Genomic DNA, 20,083 nt, shown 5'->3' with positions numbered 1-20,083 from the left:
ATAACTTTCTTGGGTTGGAGTAAGCCAGGGAATCTTGTTGGCTAGGCTTACTTAGGCCCTTGGGCAGACAGCCTATTACCTGCCTATGAACCTGTTCTTCAGCTCCAGACTCTTGCTTCAAAAGGGGAACAAATGGGTTGATATGCCTCGCTGGTCAGGGAATTAATGGGCAGGAGGACTCCTGCCTTGGTCATTAAAGGATGCCTCTTACCCTGATGGAAGAAAGAAGTAGCCACATGGGAAAAGGAGACACACTAGGCCACTCCTGCTGGCATAAAAAATGCTTCACAGTATGCACATATAGAATTTAACAGATTTTCAAGAGAAAATGGAATTTCATCAAGTGATCTCTGTTCTAAACTAACTGATGGTCAAACCAAAACGACAGTCTAAACTGTGAAAAAATTATGAAAAAAGCTGAAAGCAATAGCAGCTCACACACAATATATATATATATATATACATATACACACACACACATATATATACACACACACACACACACTATATATATATATATATATATATATATATATATATATATATATATATATATACACACACACACACACACACACATATATATATATCTCTCTCTCTATATATATATATATATATATATATATATTATATATATATATATATATATATATATATATATACACACACACTTTTTTTTTTTTTGGAATACGTGAATATTCCTTTACAAGTCTCATATCACACAGATCCACTTATAGGACCAGTCCCTTATAAGTTTATACCTACTTCCCCTGAACTACTGACAGAAAATGTGACATCAGACAGGGAAAGACGGTTAGTTTAGACAAACTACTACTGTCAAACAGCGAGGCAGTGATCTTCTTAAAGAGGGGTACAGAGTGAGACATTAGTAAGATCCCACAGAAAAGCAGCCAGCAGTTGTTGGGAAAAGCAGGAACAGCCCACATCTTTTGATGTTACTAATGAGGATGGAAAGTTATGAAGAAACTGAAAAAGTTTGTTGAAAAATATGTCCCACAGAGAATTTAACAGGTCTCCATCGAAGATGTAATCAAAGATGTCCCATAGAGAGATCCAAGATAAAAAAATGTACGTTTCCAGAAGCAGGAGAGGATGGGAAATGTTTATCTGAATTTGTTAATCGGGGTAGAACAACGATCACAGATGACTAATTTCATTCTCAGTCCAGGGGTGTTCCTCACAGTTCACAACATCCTGAAAATGTGGCGGATGACAAGTTATCTACAGTACGTCTTATTCAGTACAACAGCGACAGACAAATATGAAAGGTTGGAACTAGGGCTGAAACATCTTTAAAAACCTGCTTTTTGACAAATGTGCTGCTATTTAACGTAATAACATGTTTAAAGCTTTGCACACAAATAAACGAAACAGAAAACAATCCTAAAATACTGTAAAGCCAACAGTGTACTGGTATAGTGGTTTCTACTAAAGCAATGCCCACAAATCAGCATCTTGGAATGGATACAAGCATCCTGTTATTAAGTTTCTACACTTAAAACAAAAATCTCCATCAAACGTAAAATGGGAAAGGGGGTGGGTACCATTGTTGCATAGCTTTAAGCAAATGCAGTGATCAAAATGATTATGTTTGAGGGTTGTTAAAAGTTGCTTTCACTACTGCAAAGGATTGATTCCCTCAGACTCCTTTTGTCTTCTATATGACTCTGAGCAAAGGTACCTAACAAGGTGGTGCTCCAGGTTTGGTGTGGAAAAGGCCCACGTGGATCAGTGATTGCTAAAAAGTGGTGCCTTTAGCCTGCTGCATGTGGATGTCACATGGTCTGGTACCTACTGTACAGGTTAAGGAGTACAAATATTTTGGGTGAACCAAAATTCACAAAAGTACTGAAACCAAATGACTGAAAACTCATTTCATCGAGTTGCAATTAGTAAAATACAACATGCCTCGCAAAATATTTTTGAAGGGGGGACTAACAAGAAGCACGTTACAAATGTTTCTGAAGGGGGATTAGCCCCTCACCCTTTAACCTTACGTAAATATGCTAACTCTGCAGTTAACACTACACTCAGTGAATACCTGTTGGTGGCAATTTGTACCAGCTGTAACTCTACAATCAAGACAAACGGCCATCTTAAAAATCACAAACATCCTTACATGCTTCCACTTTTTTATTTTTCCATTACAGCTTTATGTATAACTAAACCACATTCTATAAAATATTATTTCAACCAAATGAGCATTCAGATACATGTTTATTCATTCTTTTGTTTTCAGAGTTTTGTGCACCAACCAACTGAATATAACCTAACGTGAGGTTATGTGCTGATGAACCTGCTGCCTGCAAATGGAGCATCTCTTCAGTCTAACAATGTCATGTAAAAAACATATTAGAATCCCTAATACCTTCTCCGTTGTCTGTACCTCTCCCCTTCCTATCCTCTATTCTTGTCCGCCATCTTTTTCCTGTTACCCCTCCATTATGCACTCCTCTCCTCTTCATCTTCTTTATGCTTTCCTTACCCACATCTCTCCTCCTTATTCCCATATCTTCCCCCTTTTTCCTGACTCTCCACCTTATTCCCATATCCCCTTTTCTCCCAACTTATTCCCATACCCCCCTTTTCCCCACCTTATTCCAATATCCTCCTCCTTTTCCCTGCCTCTCCTCATCTCCATATCCTCCCTCCTTTTCCTGTCTCACCTCCTTATCCAGTTATTCACCTCACCTCACCTCATCTTCACTCCTCCCCCATTCACTCCTCCAGTTCTTAGTCTATATCCTTCCCTTGTTCTTGTGACCCTTACTAATGCACAACTACTCTCACCTTCTCATTCACGTCTCGGTCCTCGATGGCAATCACCTGGTTTTCCAGTTACATCTCTAACAGAGATGAATACAGTTCAGGCCCACATTTCTTCTACCGCCATTCTAGAAACAGGTGTTCCATGGTATTCTATTCTTGGGCCTGTTCTGTTCTACCTTTTTGTCACCAGTACCTCCAGTAATCCTCTTACCCTTAGCTTGTGATACAAGCAGACAAAATCTTCCTTCAAAAAGGTGACGAGACCCTTATGATTCAAGACCAGTTTCATTCTGACTCAATATAAATGGCTCCATGACAGCAAGCTCCCGCTGTATTCTAAAACTAGCATCATGCTCTTTGACATTTCTCACAGACCTGCAAGCTCCTCTCTCCTCCAAATTGCAGGTCCTTGAGGTACTCTGATCTCACCTGTCTTGTTACAAATACTTTAAAGCATTTCCTGTTTCCATGTGCTGAACTCTCCTATCAACTATACAGTCTACTCCCTTCAGAGTTCAAGCATACACTTCTAACACGCTGCAGCCATTTCCACAAATATACAAAGTATGCAGGTAACATTTAATAAAATATGTAATGGTTATCCTCCCAAATCAAGGAAAAAATTAAAGAACTGCTGTGTTGGTCCACTAACAGACAGCATAAGGACACAAGAACACAACCGTGTTTTAATACCTTTTACTGGAACAACTTAGGTTTTGCAGATACTCCAGCTTTTGAGCTTGCATGAACCCTTCATCAGGGTGTTATTAAGTTACTGATGTTAAATACAATACTTAACATATCCACTTTTGCCTAGAAAGGGAAGTACATCATTTATTTCCAATTAGCTAAAGAAAAATAGAAGAATATACAGCTCATGTTACACCTCAGACACAGATACTGAGAGGGAAAATGAAGCTGCAGAAGAGGGTCATGACAAGCTATAAAAATCAAACATTTGGTGTGTTACATTTAGCACAGAAAATAACCAAATCACAGAATTCATCACTTTCACCTTCTGAAACAAACAGTCTTTCAATGACAGTTGTGGAAGGAGCGCCTCACTTACCTACATGCTTTACATAATTATGAATATAATGCCCCCTCCCCAACATCAAGATCTCATAAAACCTCTGTTCCTATTCTCTGGGGCCAACAAGTCACAATATAATCTCTAAAACAAACCCAAATTTACCCTCTTTATACAGAAAGGGAATTCTATAAACTTGCCTGTTAGCGGAGACTCTCTCCCACCCAAATTATAATGTCATCCTATTCCTATCTGCTTTAGAGACTCACTCTGATCTTATACAGCCATGAAGGAAACATTTCCCCTCGCCCAGACCCTCCGACCTCCCCATCTCTACTCCTTTACTCCCTCCTCCTCCCACCCCAAGCTGCATCCCACCATCCCTCCCACTACCGTTCGTCGTTCTCACATTCCTTTAGCCGTCCCTCCCTGTATGTTTACCAACATACATTAAAGGACACAGTCCTACGTTACGACATCCTCCTCTGCTTGGACTTGTACTAGCGACTTCTTTCTTACCCGCTCGGTCCTCATTCCTAGTTTCTGCTTTGCATTTTGTTTTGTAGCTCCTACTCTAATTCTGAAAACGTTTATACTTACTGTACATGTTTATCCTTTACCCTTGTACTGTTGCAATATTTTACTGAACCTTGAAAAATGTATTACTCCTGCTTGAATGTCTCCGTGTTTGTTAATTTTATAATATATTGCCTTATTTTTACAATTTAATAGTTGCAATTCCAGGCTGTGACTAAAAATGATTCATTGAACCAACTTAACTACCTGATTAAGAAATGAAAATAGATTTTATTCCTGTCCTATCACCTTCCCTTCTAATCAGAGACTGGAAAGAAGCTTTGCAATTGGGTAGGGAAAACTCTTAAAGTTGTCTTTCTCTTTCCTGATGAAAAGTAGTTTAATTGGAATAGAATGCACAGCATCCCCAAAGATGTATAAAAACCTTTATCAAAGCAAGGTACCACCTCATAATCTGTTCTTGCGTAGGATGACATAACTGGCATAACAAACAAAATGGATTTTCTGTTGCTATGACAGTAATTAAAGAGCCCCAGTATTCCAAACTATTTGGTCACACTGACGGATCAGGAAGTTCAAAGGTCACCTTACCTCCCTTTATGGCCTTATACCATAGTGTTGTTGACCTGTATACAAACTCACCTGGGGTAGGTGTCTCGATAAACAAGTGTGGGAACGAACAGAAAATAAAGATACTGCGACAACTGTGGAACAGGTGGGCTGACTGAAAGAGAAGAGTTAAACAATTATCAGACATGCAGTCAAAATGTATATGTATATAGAAAAAGTAGTTAAGTAAACGTTAATAAAATGAGAGCATTTAAGTAGTTCATCAAAGATGCTGCCATCAGTACACATTACTTTGGAAATTATTTGAAAGTGTTTTTTTTTTTTATCTAAGCAATGCAAATGTAAAAAAGTAAAAACATAAAACATTTCATAATTCTAAAGATCAAGGCAAATTTAGACAGCTTGGCAGACGGACATACAAAAAGAAGCTACTCAAAAATATAGGTTCAAATAGAACAAAAACCAGCATCAACTAAAGGTTATTACCACTTAAAAGATATGCATCAGTCTGTGTGACAACCAGTTATGATTTAACAGAGAAATTAAGAGAGCAGCATCTGTGTTGCATGCACACACACGCACGCACACAGACAAGCAGACACACAGACACACACACACACAGACACACACACACACACACACACACACACAGACACACACAGTCACACACACACAGACACATACGCACTGAACTTAGAGTGCCTTGTAGCCAAGCACCTTAACTGCTTCCTATCTGCATGGTATCTGCACAGGAAACGTCAGTGCCCACGCATGCCACTCTGCTGCCCATTTGCCGCTTTTGTGTCTGCAAGTACAATAATTAATTTTTAACGAAAACATTCTTTGAACTACAGACAGTTGCACATATTCATCAGTCATGCCTTTCGAAACAAACAGCTGAGGCATTAATTGTTTCCAGTGCATACACTGCAGACTGGGAAGTCAGCTGTACTCTACTGCTTGTGTGTGTGTGTGTGTGTGTGTGTGTGTGTGTGTGTGTGTGTGTGTGTGTGTGTGTGTGTGTGCGTGTGTGTGTGCGTGTGTGTGTGTGTGTGTGTGTGTGTGTGTACATATGTGTGCATGTGGGTGCGCGCACATGTGTGTGTGTGCATGCATATGTGCGTGTGTCTGTTTGCATGCATGAGTGTGTGCACACGTGTGCATGTAAGTGAGTGCATATGCATGCATGCGTTGATGTGCATGCGAGTATGTGTTGCATTACATAGTATGCTGCTTCCCAACTGCAACAGGACGCATGCAGGAAGCAGCGGAGTCCTCACTTCACTTCACTTCTGTGACAATAACAGTAAAAGTTGACTGAGGATGACAAACGTGTATGTGTACAGTATGCAAGTCATTTTTGTTTTATTTATTTAACATTTGTTTACCGAGAAAGTCTGACTTGGAACAAAGACAATTTTCAGCAGAGGCCCAGGAAGAAACACTCCAGACGCATGCCTTTACAATAAGGGAGGAAACCAGAACACCCAGAGGAAACCCACATGAATGGAGGGAGGACATACAGACTCCACATAGAAGGCACCCCAACCGAGAATCGAACCGGAGAACCTCTTGCTGTGAGGCAACAACACAACCAAATTTTTTGATTTTTAAAAATCAACATACCAAACGAATCCAAAACACTGAATTTTACTGCACCAAACTGCATACTGTGATCACCCTCAGCCACTCAAACATCACCAGCATTTTAAACGAATGCAGAAGGTGGTAGCTTGCTGTCACAATGATGCGTCATGATGGGTAACAATACTACTGCCCAGTACAACGTAATTATTGTCTTACAGAAGTTGCTGGGCTCCCTAGACAATTAGACTCCCGATGACCTTTGGCATATACACTTTACTTTCAATGATAATCCAGTTCTAAAGGTCTTTATTTTAGAAGTATGTTACGATGGTTTCATGTAGATGAAACAGATGGAAGCAGTTATATAAGCACTTCAGTTCAGTTACTAAATTCACATCTAATACTTCCTATTATACAAGATGGTGTTCTATGTCACTGTCACCAGCTAAGGCAATGACAATCGGTCTGTTACTCCTGACACCACTGAACAGATTATTTACTTTTCTCTCTTTTACCATCTGTTTCTGTAACTGCTGCCCAGCATTCATTTACTACTTGAGGGGAAAATCCAAGGCAAGTTGTGTGAGAAATGGTCAGTGTATAACCTGCACTTACAGTTTTCTATATATTTCAATGTATTTAATGCTATTAATGAACTGCTGTCCACAGATGCCTGACTCTGTATATGGTTTCACCTTTAATGCTTTATTCTGCACATCTTTTTTTTTGATAGAAGGCTGTTCTGTCATCTTGGCTATACAACTCTTGGACTTTTCTGAAAGCTACTGCACTAGCATTTTATTCAAAACATCTAATTTAGTTACTTGTTCCTTGATTTTAACTTAAATAGTGTAAGTCACAAGACAGAAGACATTCAATATGGATTTGTCAGACTGCAGGGAATCTCACATGTATTCTCTCCACACAAGGTGTATGGCATAAAGGTGACATACAGACATGCATATCTCAGAACTGAAAAGTCCCAGGAGGAACAACAGGCCAAGGAAATAGGAGGAACATGTGCATCCAGAAAAGGAAAACAGAGCAGAAGGGGAGGAGGGACGGAGAGAACACTGCAACAGTGCAAAGGACATCTACTGTTATGGTAAGATCTTACCCAACTGTACCATGTCTTTACATATCAGTGTTGCAGTATTCTTTACCTAAGGGACAGTACAAAAGCTCAAGAGGAAACAAGGAAGGAGAAAGTCCCAGCAGTGCCCTCAAGAAACTCATGCATGACAGCTCTGGCAAGGGCAGCTCTTGCTCTGGAAACAACATCCAATTTGTAAAGCTCAGTAAAGGTATGGACAGAGGTCCAAGTAGCAGCCTCAGGGATGGAACTGGTATCCAGTCCTTTGAAAAAAGCACCAGAGGAAGCCACAGGCCTGACAGAATGAGCCTTAACAGAGGCATAAACGGTTTTGCCACGAAAGAAATGGCCTCAGAGATCCAAGAGGAGATTCTTTGTTTAGAAGCAGCCAAACAGAGATCACAGAAGAAAACAAAAAGTTGCTCAGACTTGCAAATGACCTTAATCTTATCTAAATAATATCTGATTTGTCTATGCAAATCCAAGGTGTGAAGAAACTTCTCAATAGCAGACAGCAGAGAAGGAAAAAAGGAGGTCAAATTACTAGACTGATTAAGAGACAATTCATTAACCACCTTAGACATAAAGAAGGTTTAGTACAAAGAAACACTTTGTTCCTATGGAAACTAAAAAAGGAGGAACAGCCATAAGGGCCAGGACGTCAGACACAGTCACAGCTGAAGAAACGGCAAAAAGAAGAACAGTCTTCCATGCACAATGCTGTAAGGAAGCTGAAGCTGCAGGCTCAAAAGGAGCAAAATGAAGGTCTTAGACAGGTGGAACAGGCTTCCTGGTAGGCCTGATATGAAGAATGCCTTCAAGAAATTGCTTCACCTCAAACCTTGTGGCCACAGGAGGAGTTAATGGCAGACAAGCAGAAATAGGTGAAAGGTGAGCTTTAACAGAAGAATATGCTAACCCAGCATGGAGCAGTTCACACAAATAGGGGACAATCAGAAGGATCTCCACAGAAAGTGGATCCTAGTTATGAGCAAGGCACCAAACAAAACAATCTCTTCCATCTGGATATAGGATTTCCTGGTAATGGAATTCTGGCCTCCAGCAGAACCTTAAGCACATCCTCGGAGAAAAGGTGCCTAAAAGGGATCAAAATCTGATCACCCACAATGTCAGCTGAAGAGTGGACGAGTGAGGATGGATCAGAGACCCTTTGTCTTGTGTAACTAGGTCCACCCTGTAAGGTAACTTGTGATGATCGTCCCTGGCAAGGTGCAGAAGGAGGAACCAATGTTGTCTGGGCCAAAAGGGAGTCTACAAGATTTTGGGGGAGTCCTGCTCTATCTTGAGCAGAAGCCTCGGAATCAGAGGAAGGGGCGGAGAAGCATAGATAAACATCCCCTTCAAAGAAGATGATAGGGTGTCCGCCTCCCAAGCTAAAGGACTTGGGACTCTGGTATAAAATAGAGGAAGCTGTCTAATGAAAAGGGAGGCAAAAAGATCTACCCAAGGAGTACCCCACTGATGGACAATGCCCACAAACAGATTTCTGTGAAGCATCCATTTGTGAGCCTGCGTTTTGGACCTGCTCAAGGAGTCTGCCCCTACATTCTGCTCTGAAGGGATGTACACAGCTTGAAGAGTCACTTGATACTGGACAGCTAAATCCAAACCTGAAGAGCTAGCCTACAAAAAAGATGTACACTGCTTAAAGAGTTACTTGATACTGGACAGCTGGATCCCAAACCTGAAGAGCTAGCCTACAAAAAAAAGGTAGGACCGTGTCACCCCTTTCTTGTTGATATACCACATCACTGTGGTACTGTCTGAAGATTTTGAGAAGCCCTGGAAGACAGACGGAATGAAAAGCCTAAAGGGCAAAAAGGACAGCTCTCATCTTCTTGATGTTGATGTGGTCCAACATCTGATGTACAGGCCAGAGACCATGGACCTAGAAGGAACCTAAAGAGGCTCCCCACCCATGTCTGAGGCATCCAAGAGAAGTTCTTGAGAGGAGTCTGGGAGCCGAAAAGAAAGTCCCAGGTTGACAGACAGCTGATAAACCCACCACTGAAGCTCGATCTTGAGGCATGGAAGAGGAACTATAAAGTCCAGAGGATGACAGTGTTGGAGCCATAGTGACTTTAGGAACAACTGCAGTTTTCTCATATGAAGTCTGGCTACAGGAAACATAGGAATGATGAAGGTCAAGAATCCTAGTGCCCTGAGAAATACCCTGGCCATAACTGAAACCAGAGGAAAAAAGGTACTGAGAGAGACAGCCTTGGGAGGAGGCAGGAAGCCAGCATAGGAATGATCTGGAGCCTGCAACCAAGAAATACATAATCCTGAGAAGGAACCAGGATGGATTTCTGGAATGCTACAATAAAGCCCAGGCTTTGTAAGAGACAAATAGTATACTGGAGGTGCTAAAACACCACCTTGGAGGACGAAGCCTGAATGAGCAAGTCATCCAAACAAGGAAAAGTTTGAACCCCTCTCATGCTGCAAAAAGCAATCACAGGAGTGAAGCATTTGGTGATTACCCTTGGGGCAGCAGAAAGGCCAAATTGTAAAGTAGAGAACTGAAAATGCAAGGAAGAAACACAAAAACTTCCTGAAAAGGGGATGAACAGCGATGTAAGGATAAGCATCCTTGAGTTCTAGGCAGACTAGGAAAGCCTGGGGAAGAAGAAGAGGAAACTGGGACTAATGGGATAACATCCAAAAGGAAGTGACCTTCAGGAAGGTACTGAGCTGAGAAATGGCCAGAATGGGCCTCCGGGTGCCTTCCTTCCTGAGAACCAGAAACATTCTGGAATAAAATGCCTTCCCTAGAATCCTTCTTACTTTTGGGAGGCAGGAGAGGCTGTCTGCACACAAAGGCAAATTTAGACAGATAGTTCCTCTGGAATTTAGGAATATAGGACACAAAAATATGCTTCAATTCCTGCAAGGCCTTACACTTAACATGGAGATATGTAAAAAAGCCCAGCAGCAGATCAAAAGACGCATCCAACAGTTTAGCCAGAACATCATCAGGCAAGGGCTGGAGGTGAAGCCAAGAGTACCGCCTCAAAACAGAACCAAACGCAGCAGCCCTAAAGGAGGCATCAGCTGCATCACAACAGTTAATAGACCAGTGAGCTACTGGAGAGGTAGAACCCAGTAAAGACAGGGTCGAGGCCTTCCCTTCAGAATCAGGAAGGTCTGATAGCCTGGGAAGCCTGAGAAAGAAGGGCTAAAACATACTTGGTCATATGGGTCTGGTAATTAATAGCCCAAAAGGCCAAAGTGGCACCAGTTTATACCTTCTTCCCTAGCAGTTTCATAGCTCTATTGTCCTTGTCTGAAGGGAGTAGTTTAGTAGAAGGTAAAAATTTAGAGAGTTTGTCAGAAGAGATGCACACACACCACAGAAGGACATTTGTAGAGAAACTTTCATCCGGCACCTTGTAAAATCTATCAGGTTTCTTAGGAGCTGTAAGTTTAAAATCCAGGGACAGTGAGGCTGCTGAAAAAGTATCCAGAAGGCCAGCCAAGACTGGAAGTACAGCAGAGGCCTCAGGTGACTCCACCTGCAGGAGCTCATAATACCTCTTATGAATATCAGAAACCTGAGAGCAGTCACCTTTAAAACAGTCTAACATACAAGAACTAGTATCCCCAAAAGAGAGTCCTTCCAAGGGAGAGTTTGGGCTAACAGAATCTTCCTCCTCAGGTTCACAGCACGTTACTAGGCTAACCCCCTACAGCCCTTACAAGCCTAATCATACTTATCCTAAGTTGCCCCAATTGTTGGTAGTTAGGCTGAAGACCTGGACATTGGCTGGTGAGCAAGTACAGCAACTCGAGAAATTACTCAGGGCTGTAGCACCCCAAAAAGAGGTGGCGTTGAAGAATGGCAGTGCCCCAAAACAGTATGTGTTAGGACTACAGAACAGATATGTGGCCAAGTAAGGTATGCAAATAAGGTACATAAGGAAAGCTTTTGGTGGAATGCAGAAGTCCAGGAAGTGATCAAAATAGAAGGAGTGCAAAAAAAATAGAAAAAAAACAACCAGGCTAGGAAGGAGTACTGGTTGCCTAACAAAGAAGCTAAGAAAGGAGTTGCAATAGCAAAGAATAGGGCATCGGAGGCACTGTACCAACTTCTAGGTCATTGCTCCCCTCTACTCATCACTCATTATACCCATTATAGAGTACAATGCCCCTTTTGGTATGTACCTCACAAGACATCTACAACTGGAAAGGCCACAGAAATACCTCACAAAGAGGATTACTGGCCTCACACAGATGCCCTACACAGACCGTCTCAGAAAACTCCAGCTTTACTCCGTCGCATATCGCCTATTTAGAGGCGATCTCTGCCTAACATACAAAGCTATGTCAAACCCAGAGCTGTTGGACATGCTCCACTTAAAGAAATCCCAATCCCTCCAAGCTACATGCTCTAGGGACCTAAACCTTGTCACCACAATAAACAGAACATGCTGGAGGGATAGATTCCTGTCCCAGAGACTTCCCATACTCTGGAACAGACTACCTATCTATGTCAAACAGAGCTCCTCATTAGCACTCCAAGAAAAATCTTGATGATTGTATGGGAAATAGGAAATTTACCCCAGGGATCACTTACGTGGCTCTGCTCGACAGGGGCACAGGAAAATAATTTTCCTGGGTGGCGAAAGCCAGGGTACCTTTTTGGCTAGGCTTACATAGGCCCTAGGGCTAATAGCCTAGTACCTACCTGCAAACCTACCTATGAACCTAGAAAGTGACTCAGTAGGTGGTACAAAGAAACTATATCAGGTTGCAAGGCAAAGACAGAAAGGTAAAGAAGATAGTCAGGCACCCTTCATAAGGGATGCCAGCAACAACCTGCTCACCAATCCACAGGACATCACAGGCAGATGGAAAGAGTATTTCCAGCAGCTTCTGAATGAAGAAAACCCACAGAAGCTGTACTGTCCCAGAAACAGCCTACAGTGAGAGAAGAGGAGCCCACCCTAGAAGAAGTAAGATTAGCACTAAGGAAAATGAAGTCAGGGAAAGCAGCAGGCTCAGATGAGGTCACAGCAGATATGATAAAGATGCTGGGTGAGATAGGGGAGAAATGGCCCTGAGGGTACTCAAAGCAGTATCCCACATGACTGGAGAATACCCATACATGTGCCAGTGTACAAGAACAAAGGGGACATCCACAACTGTGGGTATTTAATAATGATTTCCTCTGTCCAGGACATGGACGGCACCCCAGGAGTGAATCTGCAGTCATGCATCCATTGATCCAGGGTACATCTGAAGAGGGTCAGACAGGGGTTCTATTTCACATAAATTGGAAGCTTGTTCCAGAGAAGTGGCAGTCTCTGGGAGATGCATCTCTCTCTCCAGCATGACCTGTTCATGTCAGAGGCTAGGTTAAGATCCTTGTAGTGAGTGACCCTCGTCCACTTTGATTTACAAATGTGTAGCATTTCCATCCGGTCCTGGTCAGAGACTGCCCTGTAAGCCAGGCAATTTGTATGACACAGAATACAGTGACAGGGCTTTCAGTCTTTCTGTGTAAAACTCATTTTGTGTACGCTGTAACTTCTTGGTGAGAAACCTCTGTGGTCTCTCCAAACTGTTGCAGGTGTCTGGTGAGGTACATACAAAAGGGAGCGTTGTACTCAATTAATGATCTGATGAGGGCTGTTAGAATGGAATTATAACATCCTTAGATCTAGATGTGTTGCTTTTACTTACAAGATGTGCCACATAGGATTTCCTTACTACTGTGGATACGTGGTGGTCAAAGTTCAGATTGCTATCAACCTGAGTACCTAGATCATGTACCGCTGGGTCTAAACTTACAGGGATGCTGTCTATAACATAATTAGCAGGTATGTCAGCTTTCCCAAAGGGAATAATAATGCATTTTTTGCATTTAGCTTTAATCTGTGGCTTTGGCACCAATCATTTCTCTGCATTAACCCTATATGCAGTATTAACATGGTTGGGGGACTCGCTGATTGCTCCCAATTTGCAATCATCAGCAATCCTGGTCAGCAACAGGCTGTCCAAATTTGCCTAGACTTCTGAGAAATAAATTCTATGGTATGCCACTGGTGACTGGTCTTTTTCTAGAGGTGAAGTCACCTACTTTGACAGCATGTGCCTTGTTGGTAAGCCAGTCAGCTACCCATCTGGTAATGTAGGAGTTAATTCCCAATTGAGAAAGTTTCTTTACAATACCCGAGAGGCAAATTGCGTCAAATGCCTTGGCTAGGTCAAGACAGCTGGTATGCACTGTCTTTCCCTTATCCAGGGCCTTGGTGACTTTTTCGAAGAAGGCAGCCACATTTAACAGGTATGATTTAGCTTTAACAAATCCAAACTGGGCTGGGTCCAGAGTATGGAGATTACCAATGTCATTATTAATAATGTCCTTAACGATTCTTTCCATGGCCTTGCAGATGAGGCTAGTCAAGCTTATGGGCCTATAATTCCCAGTGTAGGTTGATGGTCCCCTTTTGTGCAGAGGGATTACTGTTACTGTCCTGCATACTGCTGGAACATAGCCAGTTCACAGGCTGTGGTTACACAGGGATCCAAATGGGTCTGCTAGGTTATTTGTAAGTAGTTTAAAAGGCAGCCTAGGATGTTGTCTGGTCCCGCTGATGCAGTGTTTTTGGCCTTAGAAAGCAAAGACATGATCTGCTCTCTTGAGAAAACAGGCTAAGGAACGGTAGCAGGTATACTTTGGGGGTGACTGAGGGGACGGGGGGGATGAAGTTTCCTCCAAATCTTTCAGCTAGCAGGTTAGCTATTACCACCAGTTGAGTATGGTGGTGCCATTCATAACCAGTTCAGCGTACAGGTGGGTATTCTGTTTTAGACTTCAGATGTAGTCGAAGATGCTTTGTGATTATTCTTAGCTAGGGAGGCTATTTTTGCTTCATAATTAGTTTTGCAGGACTTGACAAGATCTCTAATTTGTTTGTTTACGCTAAAGAGGGATTTCTTCCTCTGTTGAGCCAGTCCCTTCTTGTTCCTGGACATTAGTTTCTTTCTCTTGTTGTACAGCCTGTTTATATTAGGGGTCCACCAGGGTGGCTTGTTTTCTCGGCAAGCCTGGTTTTAATCCAGTTAGGTACTCCTAATTCTATACAACTGCTTAAGTACTGGTGTACACCTTTGCATAGGAGTCCATGCTATCTGCCTTCGAGGGGGCTTTGAAACTTCTTACACCATCACTCAGTAGGAGGTAGTTTGTCTCAGAAAAATTCTTAAGCGTTTTTGAGCTTGACAGGGTATCTGGTCTTATAATTACATCGAATGAGACTGATTTATTTTCCAATCTTACCAGGGAGAACATCACATTGGGGGGGTGCAATGCTCTCCCAAGTTAGGGAGTACTACGTCCAGGACATTTGTGCCTGTTCTGGGGGTGCTGACTAGCTGTTCCAGACAATGACAAAGTCCAAGAACCTCTGAGCCACCATGTTTGTGGTTGTGTGTGTTTCCGAGTCGATGGTAGGATAATTAAAATCACCCATGAGTAAGTTGTTGGGCAGTATGGCAAGTGACTCCAGTAAGTCCAGGTATAAGGCATACTTTTCCTGTTTCATGGTAAGGGAGCTATAGCTAGCTATGATGTGGTAGAAGGCTTTGCCTATAGTTAACTGGACATAGAGCAGCTCAAGAAAGTCATGCTGTTTGACCAGTCTCAAGGTGTACTTATCTTTAATCAAGATAAGATAACCTCCTCCTTTGGTTCTTTCATGCTCAGTCTGTGATCTAAAAGTACTTAAGGCACCGTAGCCCTGCATGATTGGAGTGCTTTCCACACCTTTGAACCTTGTCAGAACCAACTCAGAGCCATAATCTAAGGCAGAAGGAATCTGAGAGGAATATGCCAAAGATTCTGCCCCAGAATCCAATTCCTAGGCATTATAGCCCTGCATGGTTTGGGTGCTTTCCACGCCTTTGAACCACATCAGAACAAACTCAGAGCCATAATCTAAGGCAGAAGGAATATGCCAAAGATTCTGCCCCAGAATTCAATTTTTCTTTAAAGGAGTCCTGCTCTCTGGGCCTCTTGAGTGGGATAGAAGACCAAGGGGAAGCAGGCATGGAAACTCCTTTGGGTGGCTTTAAGGCCATCACTACATGACTTGATAAATGGCCGAGATCACTACTAGGCTAAAAACAGGCCACTGGATCAATAACCTAGTATCATACCTCTCTCAAATGTCCAGAATTTTGGCCCGTTCCTCATAAAATGTGTGGGTTTTTTTTGGCAATTCACGGAGGACTGAAGTCACTAATGACAGATGTTTGAGTTTCAGGCTTGATATCCTTCTGAAAATGCAAGTTAATGCAAAACCTGTTATTCCAGCATTTTTTTAAATTAGTAACAGCAATATTTAACATATCTCCCTATCTTGAGGCCTCTGCCCCCCCCTCATCATTTTTGTCTCTGTCCAGATTTCTTGCACTAAGAGATTGAGAGGTATGCCTAGTATGAACCTGTGACCCCATTTCCCAGAGATTGAGAGGTATGCCTAGTATGAACCTGTGACCCCATTTCCCTTTTTGTACTGATAAGTTGGGTTACTTTGTTTGGGTATTTAGGGATGTACCATGATCATATGAATTCACTCAGTATATATTACAGCAAAGAGCTTTTGTTGCTGTTCTCTCACCAGGATCACAGCGTGTCCAAAACAGAGCAACAGATACCTTCTTTTTACAATACTGCTCTTTCTCAGAGATGCAGCAACTCCACAGTAGGAAGAGGGGGTGCTGAAGGGGATGACCCCAGCAAAAACATTTGTTTCAGTTGGTTATTTTACACACTTGCATAAAACTATGCTTCAAGTATTGGCACAGCAATCCATCATATACTCATGCAGATAGTTTCATGTGTCTGGGCTCAAAGGAACATGTTTTACAGGTCTGGGAACGGATGTGATATGGTATAACCTTTAATTAGAAGGTCTGTATTGTTTAAAACAGTCATAGTTTCAAAGTAAAGTTAACTAGGATGGTAAGCTCCCACAAACTCGGTGAAAAACACAGAAGGTACACTGATTTTTCACGTCCACATAACCTTGGAGTGCTCGGATTTAAATGAACTTGCACTGCACAGGCTTGGAGTCATTACTGTCGTTAATCTGTAATGTAGGCCTTTAATTCTAGTTTGTATATTGCAGACAAAACACAAGCTCTTTAAAAGAAACAAAAATTGCAAAAATGAACACTCCAATAGGCAGTACAACTACATAAAGAAACAAGTTAAACCAGGGTCCAGATTCATGGGACAGTGGCATTAAACTTGGAAAACAAAGTATGAGACGTCTGCCATCCCAAGTGGCATAAACATCTAGCCAGTGACTCTTGGGCCATGGCGGCTTCAGCTGCCTTGTGACTGGAGAACCTAAACTTGAAATAGGAAACTGTCATAGGAGGAAATACAAATGAACATGTTATTATAAGTACTCAAATACCCACAAGTGCTGTACTTGGCTGTCAGTTTTTCTGATTGTACATCAACAGTTTACATGCCACTCACCACTACTCTCTTTAGAAGCCAAGATCACACGAGAAGAATTTTCTCGTACAAAGGAATGGGCTTTCATGATCAGTCGAACCTATGAAGAAACAAGAAATAAAGGTGATACAAGTGACACTGTTCAGTAAAATGATATCCATCATCCATCAGTAGCGGTTTTGTTTTCTAAAAACACTTTTTTAGCATCATGTGACAAAAATGGTGGAACCATTTCAAGAAACAACAGTTATAACTACATCACCTGCTCACTGAAAAGGGTCGTCTGTAAATGAATGAGCACTTTGCTGACTCCTCCTAATGCCCTCTCAGGTGGCTTTCTATAACTAAGAAGTTGCCACGCACAGGACTACCTACTACTTCTGGTCTATCTGGGTTAAGAAGCACGAATGCTCAAAGGACATACAGGTCTTACACTCTCACCTTCGGATTCACTTAATGTTCCAAAACTCACAGTAAAACAATAAGGGGACAAGACTACAGTTTTACTTGTCGATTATTTATAGAAAACTGCTGATGCAAACAGTTTAATAGCAGAAGCATCAAGATACAGGGCTGGTGGGCGCGTGCGCATGTGTGTGTTTGCCCGCATGTGTCTGCGCGTGTGTGTGTGTGTGTGTGTGTGTGTGTGTGTGTGTGTGTGTGTGTGTGTGTGTGTGTGTTTTTCTCTAAAATAAAGATGCTAAGTGCAAACAGCCCTCTCTAAAATCAGTTGACATGGTAAGTTATTTGCGTGTCACTAAGATTTTCTGCACTGAATGGACCACTTGAAAAGAACTGTGACTCAAAGAGAATGAGCCAAGATGACCGCTACTAAAGAGGGTAATCCAGAATGCATATCCGATGAATCAGCTGGGCTAAAGGACGTATTAAATAGCATGCTGATCATAAAGCTTAACTTTCACTACAAAAATGAGTTTTTTCAGTGAAGGCCCGAGAAGAACCTCTTCAAAACCGTTTCACCTGCTGATGCTTTGAAGTCCAACTGTTCACTAAATCCCAGTAAGCTGCAGAGAAAAAACTAGTGAGTAACTAAAGTCAGAGTGAAAGTGGCACATGAAATACAGCACATCAGCAAAGAGGCCAAAAGACTAAGAATAATATGTACTCGATAAAAACAGATTTTTTTTTAACTGGCATCTTGCAGGATTCTTAAAGGTTCTAATGTGGCATCAGATGGCCAAACAGGATTACTGCAGCAGTCATGTTCTCAGATGAAAACGGATTTCCCAAATCCCTACTACCCAGACAAGAATCTAAAAAGACGAACATTTAATTAAAAAAAAAAATTAAAAATAATAAAAAAATCTTTGCACAAGTCCGTAAACAGAGTGAGGGATTAAAGTGAATTGGGGGGGGGGGGGTGGAAGAATACCAAACATCCATTAGCCATCCATGTCTCACCCTACTGAGAGGAAACAAAACATGGGCATAACCATACTCTCGACTGCTCAATTTCTAGAAGACCACCAGAGCACTCTTTTGACACAGGAGAAGTAACAGGATGTGGTTCAATCATGCAAGTCAGAGCATTAGGATACTCAGACCCCTCATCATGGGGTCAGCTAGAAAGAAAACCACAGGATCTACAGGTTCTACTCCCACGTTGATCACTTTATTGTATGCAGATGGGGTCAAGTCTGTTCAACCCTACTTAAGTAATAAACAAGTATAATGTTAAGCCTTACTTGAGGCTTCAACTCCAGGAATATTTCTGGCACTCAAAAGACTAGAAAAACGAATCATCTTCAGAAAGCAGACAATCAAATACAAGTAGATTATGAATAAAAAAGAAGCACGCTTCTGAGATATAATAAACAGGCTGCATAACCTTGGGCAAACGATGAGCCCTTTAACCTTGGCAAGTATGGAACCTCTAAACAACAGTAAGTATTAGGGATGTGGAGAAAGTGCAGCCCCCCAGTAAGGATGCAGGAAAGGCTTAGCCCCCTAGAAAAATGTATTTTTTTTTGCTGAAGATATTAGTTGAGCTTCAGGCATTCAAACTTTCATCTCTGTATTTTTGAAAGTCATAAGTTTTGATTAATCACTCTGGCATCATCACCATCATCATCATCACAATCATCATCACCACCATCACCACCATCATCATCACCACCATCATCATCATCAGCCCCCTCTTTCCCATTTTCTACTTGGGGTCAGGGAATCATGTTAACTGTCACAACTCTCTCGATTCAGTGCCACACTCCTGCCTTCTTCAGCACCCATGAGTGACTGTTGCAGACACAATCCATCCACCTCTTTGCTGGACATCCTTGTTTCCTCTTCCTTTCTTTCGGTCTGCCCCAAGTCTTCTTCACTAGATTGTCTTCTGCTTGTCTACACATGTGCCCAAACCACCGTAATCTGTTCTCTTTGATCTGTTTTGCAATTGGAGCTACTCTGGCTTCTGCTCTCATGCCCTCAGTTCTTCATCCGTCCCACAGAGTGCATCCTTACCACCCTTCTCAGGCACTTAATTTCCATCACCTCTAGCTTCTTCATCTGCTTTGCTTTTACTGCCCAGATTTCTGTACCATACAGTAGTACTGGTCACACCACTGTCTTGTACACCTTACGTTTTAGCTTCTTTGGCATTCTTCTGATACAGATACACCTGGCACATTATGCCATTTGGATGCACCCCCTCTAATTCTAGCTTTGGCCTCTCCATTCAGACTTCCTTTCCCCTCATCCACTCCTCCCAGATATTTGAAGATGTTTACCTGTTCCTCTATCTTCCCTTCTATCTCAATTCTCAGCTTCTTCTGATTTCCCTAGTTTGCTGCCATTACCACTGTCGTATCTGTGCTTAGTTTCATCCCATGGGCCTTCAGTTTTGCATTCCATTGGTCTATACTTTGTTGGAGTTCTTGCACAGAGTCCACCTGTAATGCCACATCATCTGCATACAGCAACTTTATTGACCTGTCCCCTCCAACCTGTTTGTTAATGTAAT

General features: G+C 42.0%; 1 protein-coding gene across 3 annotated transcripts in view; it reads right to left on the bottom strand.

Annotated features, from left to right (window-relative positions):
• SOAT1 (sterol O-acyltransferase 1) overlaps positions 1–20,083 on the bottom strand; it is a 1,410,727-nt gene that overhangs the window by 400,469 nt on the left and 990,175 nt on the right. For all 3 annotated transcript variants that reach the window (XM_044085246.1, XM_044085245.1, XM_044085244.1), the window contains exons 8-9: positions 17,125–17,203; positions 5,000–5,081 (exon numbers count right to left, since the gene is read on the bottom strand). In XM_044085246.1, the coding sequence (XP_043941181.1) occupies positions 5,000–5,081; positions 17,125–17,203 (161 nt within the window). The remainder of the gene's footprint in view (positions 1–4,999; positions 5,082–17,124; positions 17,204–20,083) is intronic.

The sequence above is a fragment of the Protopterus annectens genome, chromosome 10.part0 (genome assembly GCF_019279795.1).
Source record: "Protopterus annectens isolate FY-2018-M chromosome 10.part0, PAN1.0, whole genome shotgun sequence".
NCBI lineage: Eukaryota > Metazoa > Chordata > Ceratodontiformes > Protopteridae > Protopterus > Protopterus annectens.
Note: the sequence above shows the minus strand (reverse complement) of the source record. Positions and strands in the feature narration are given on the sequence as shown.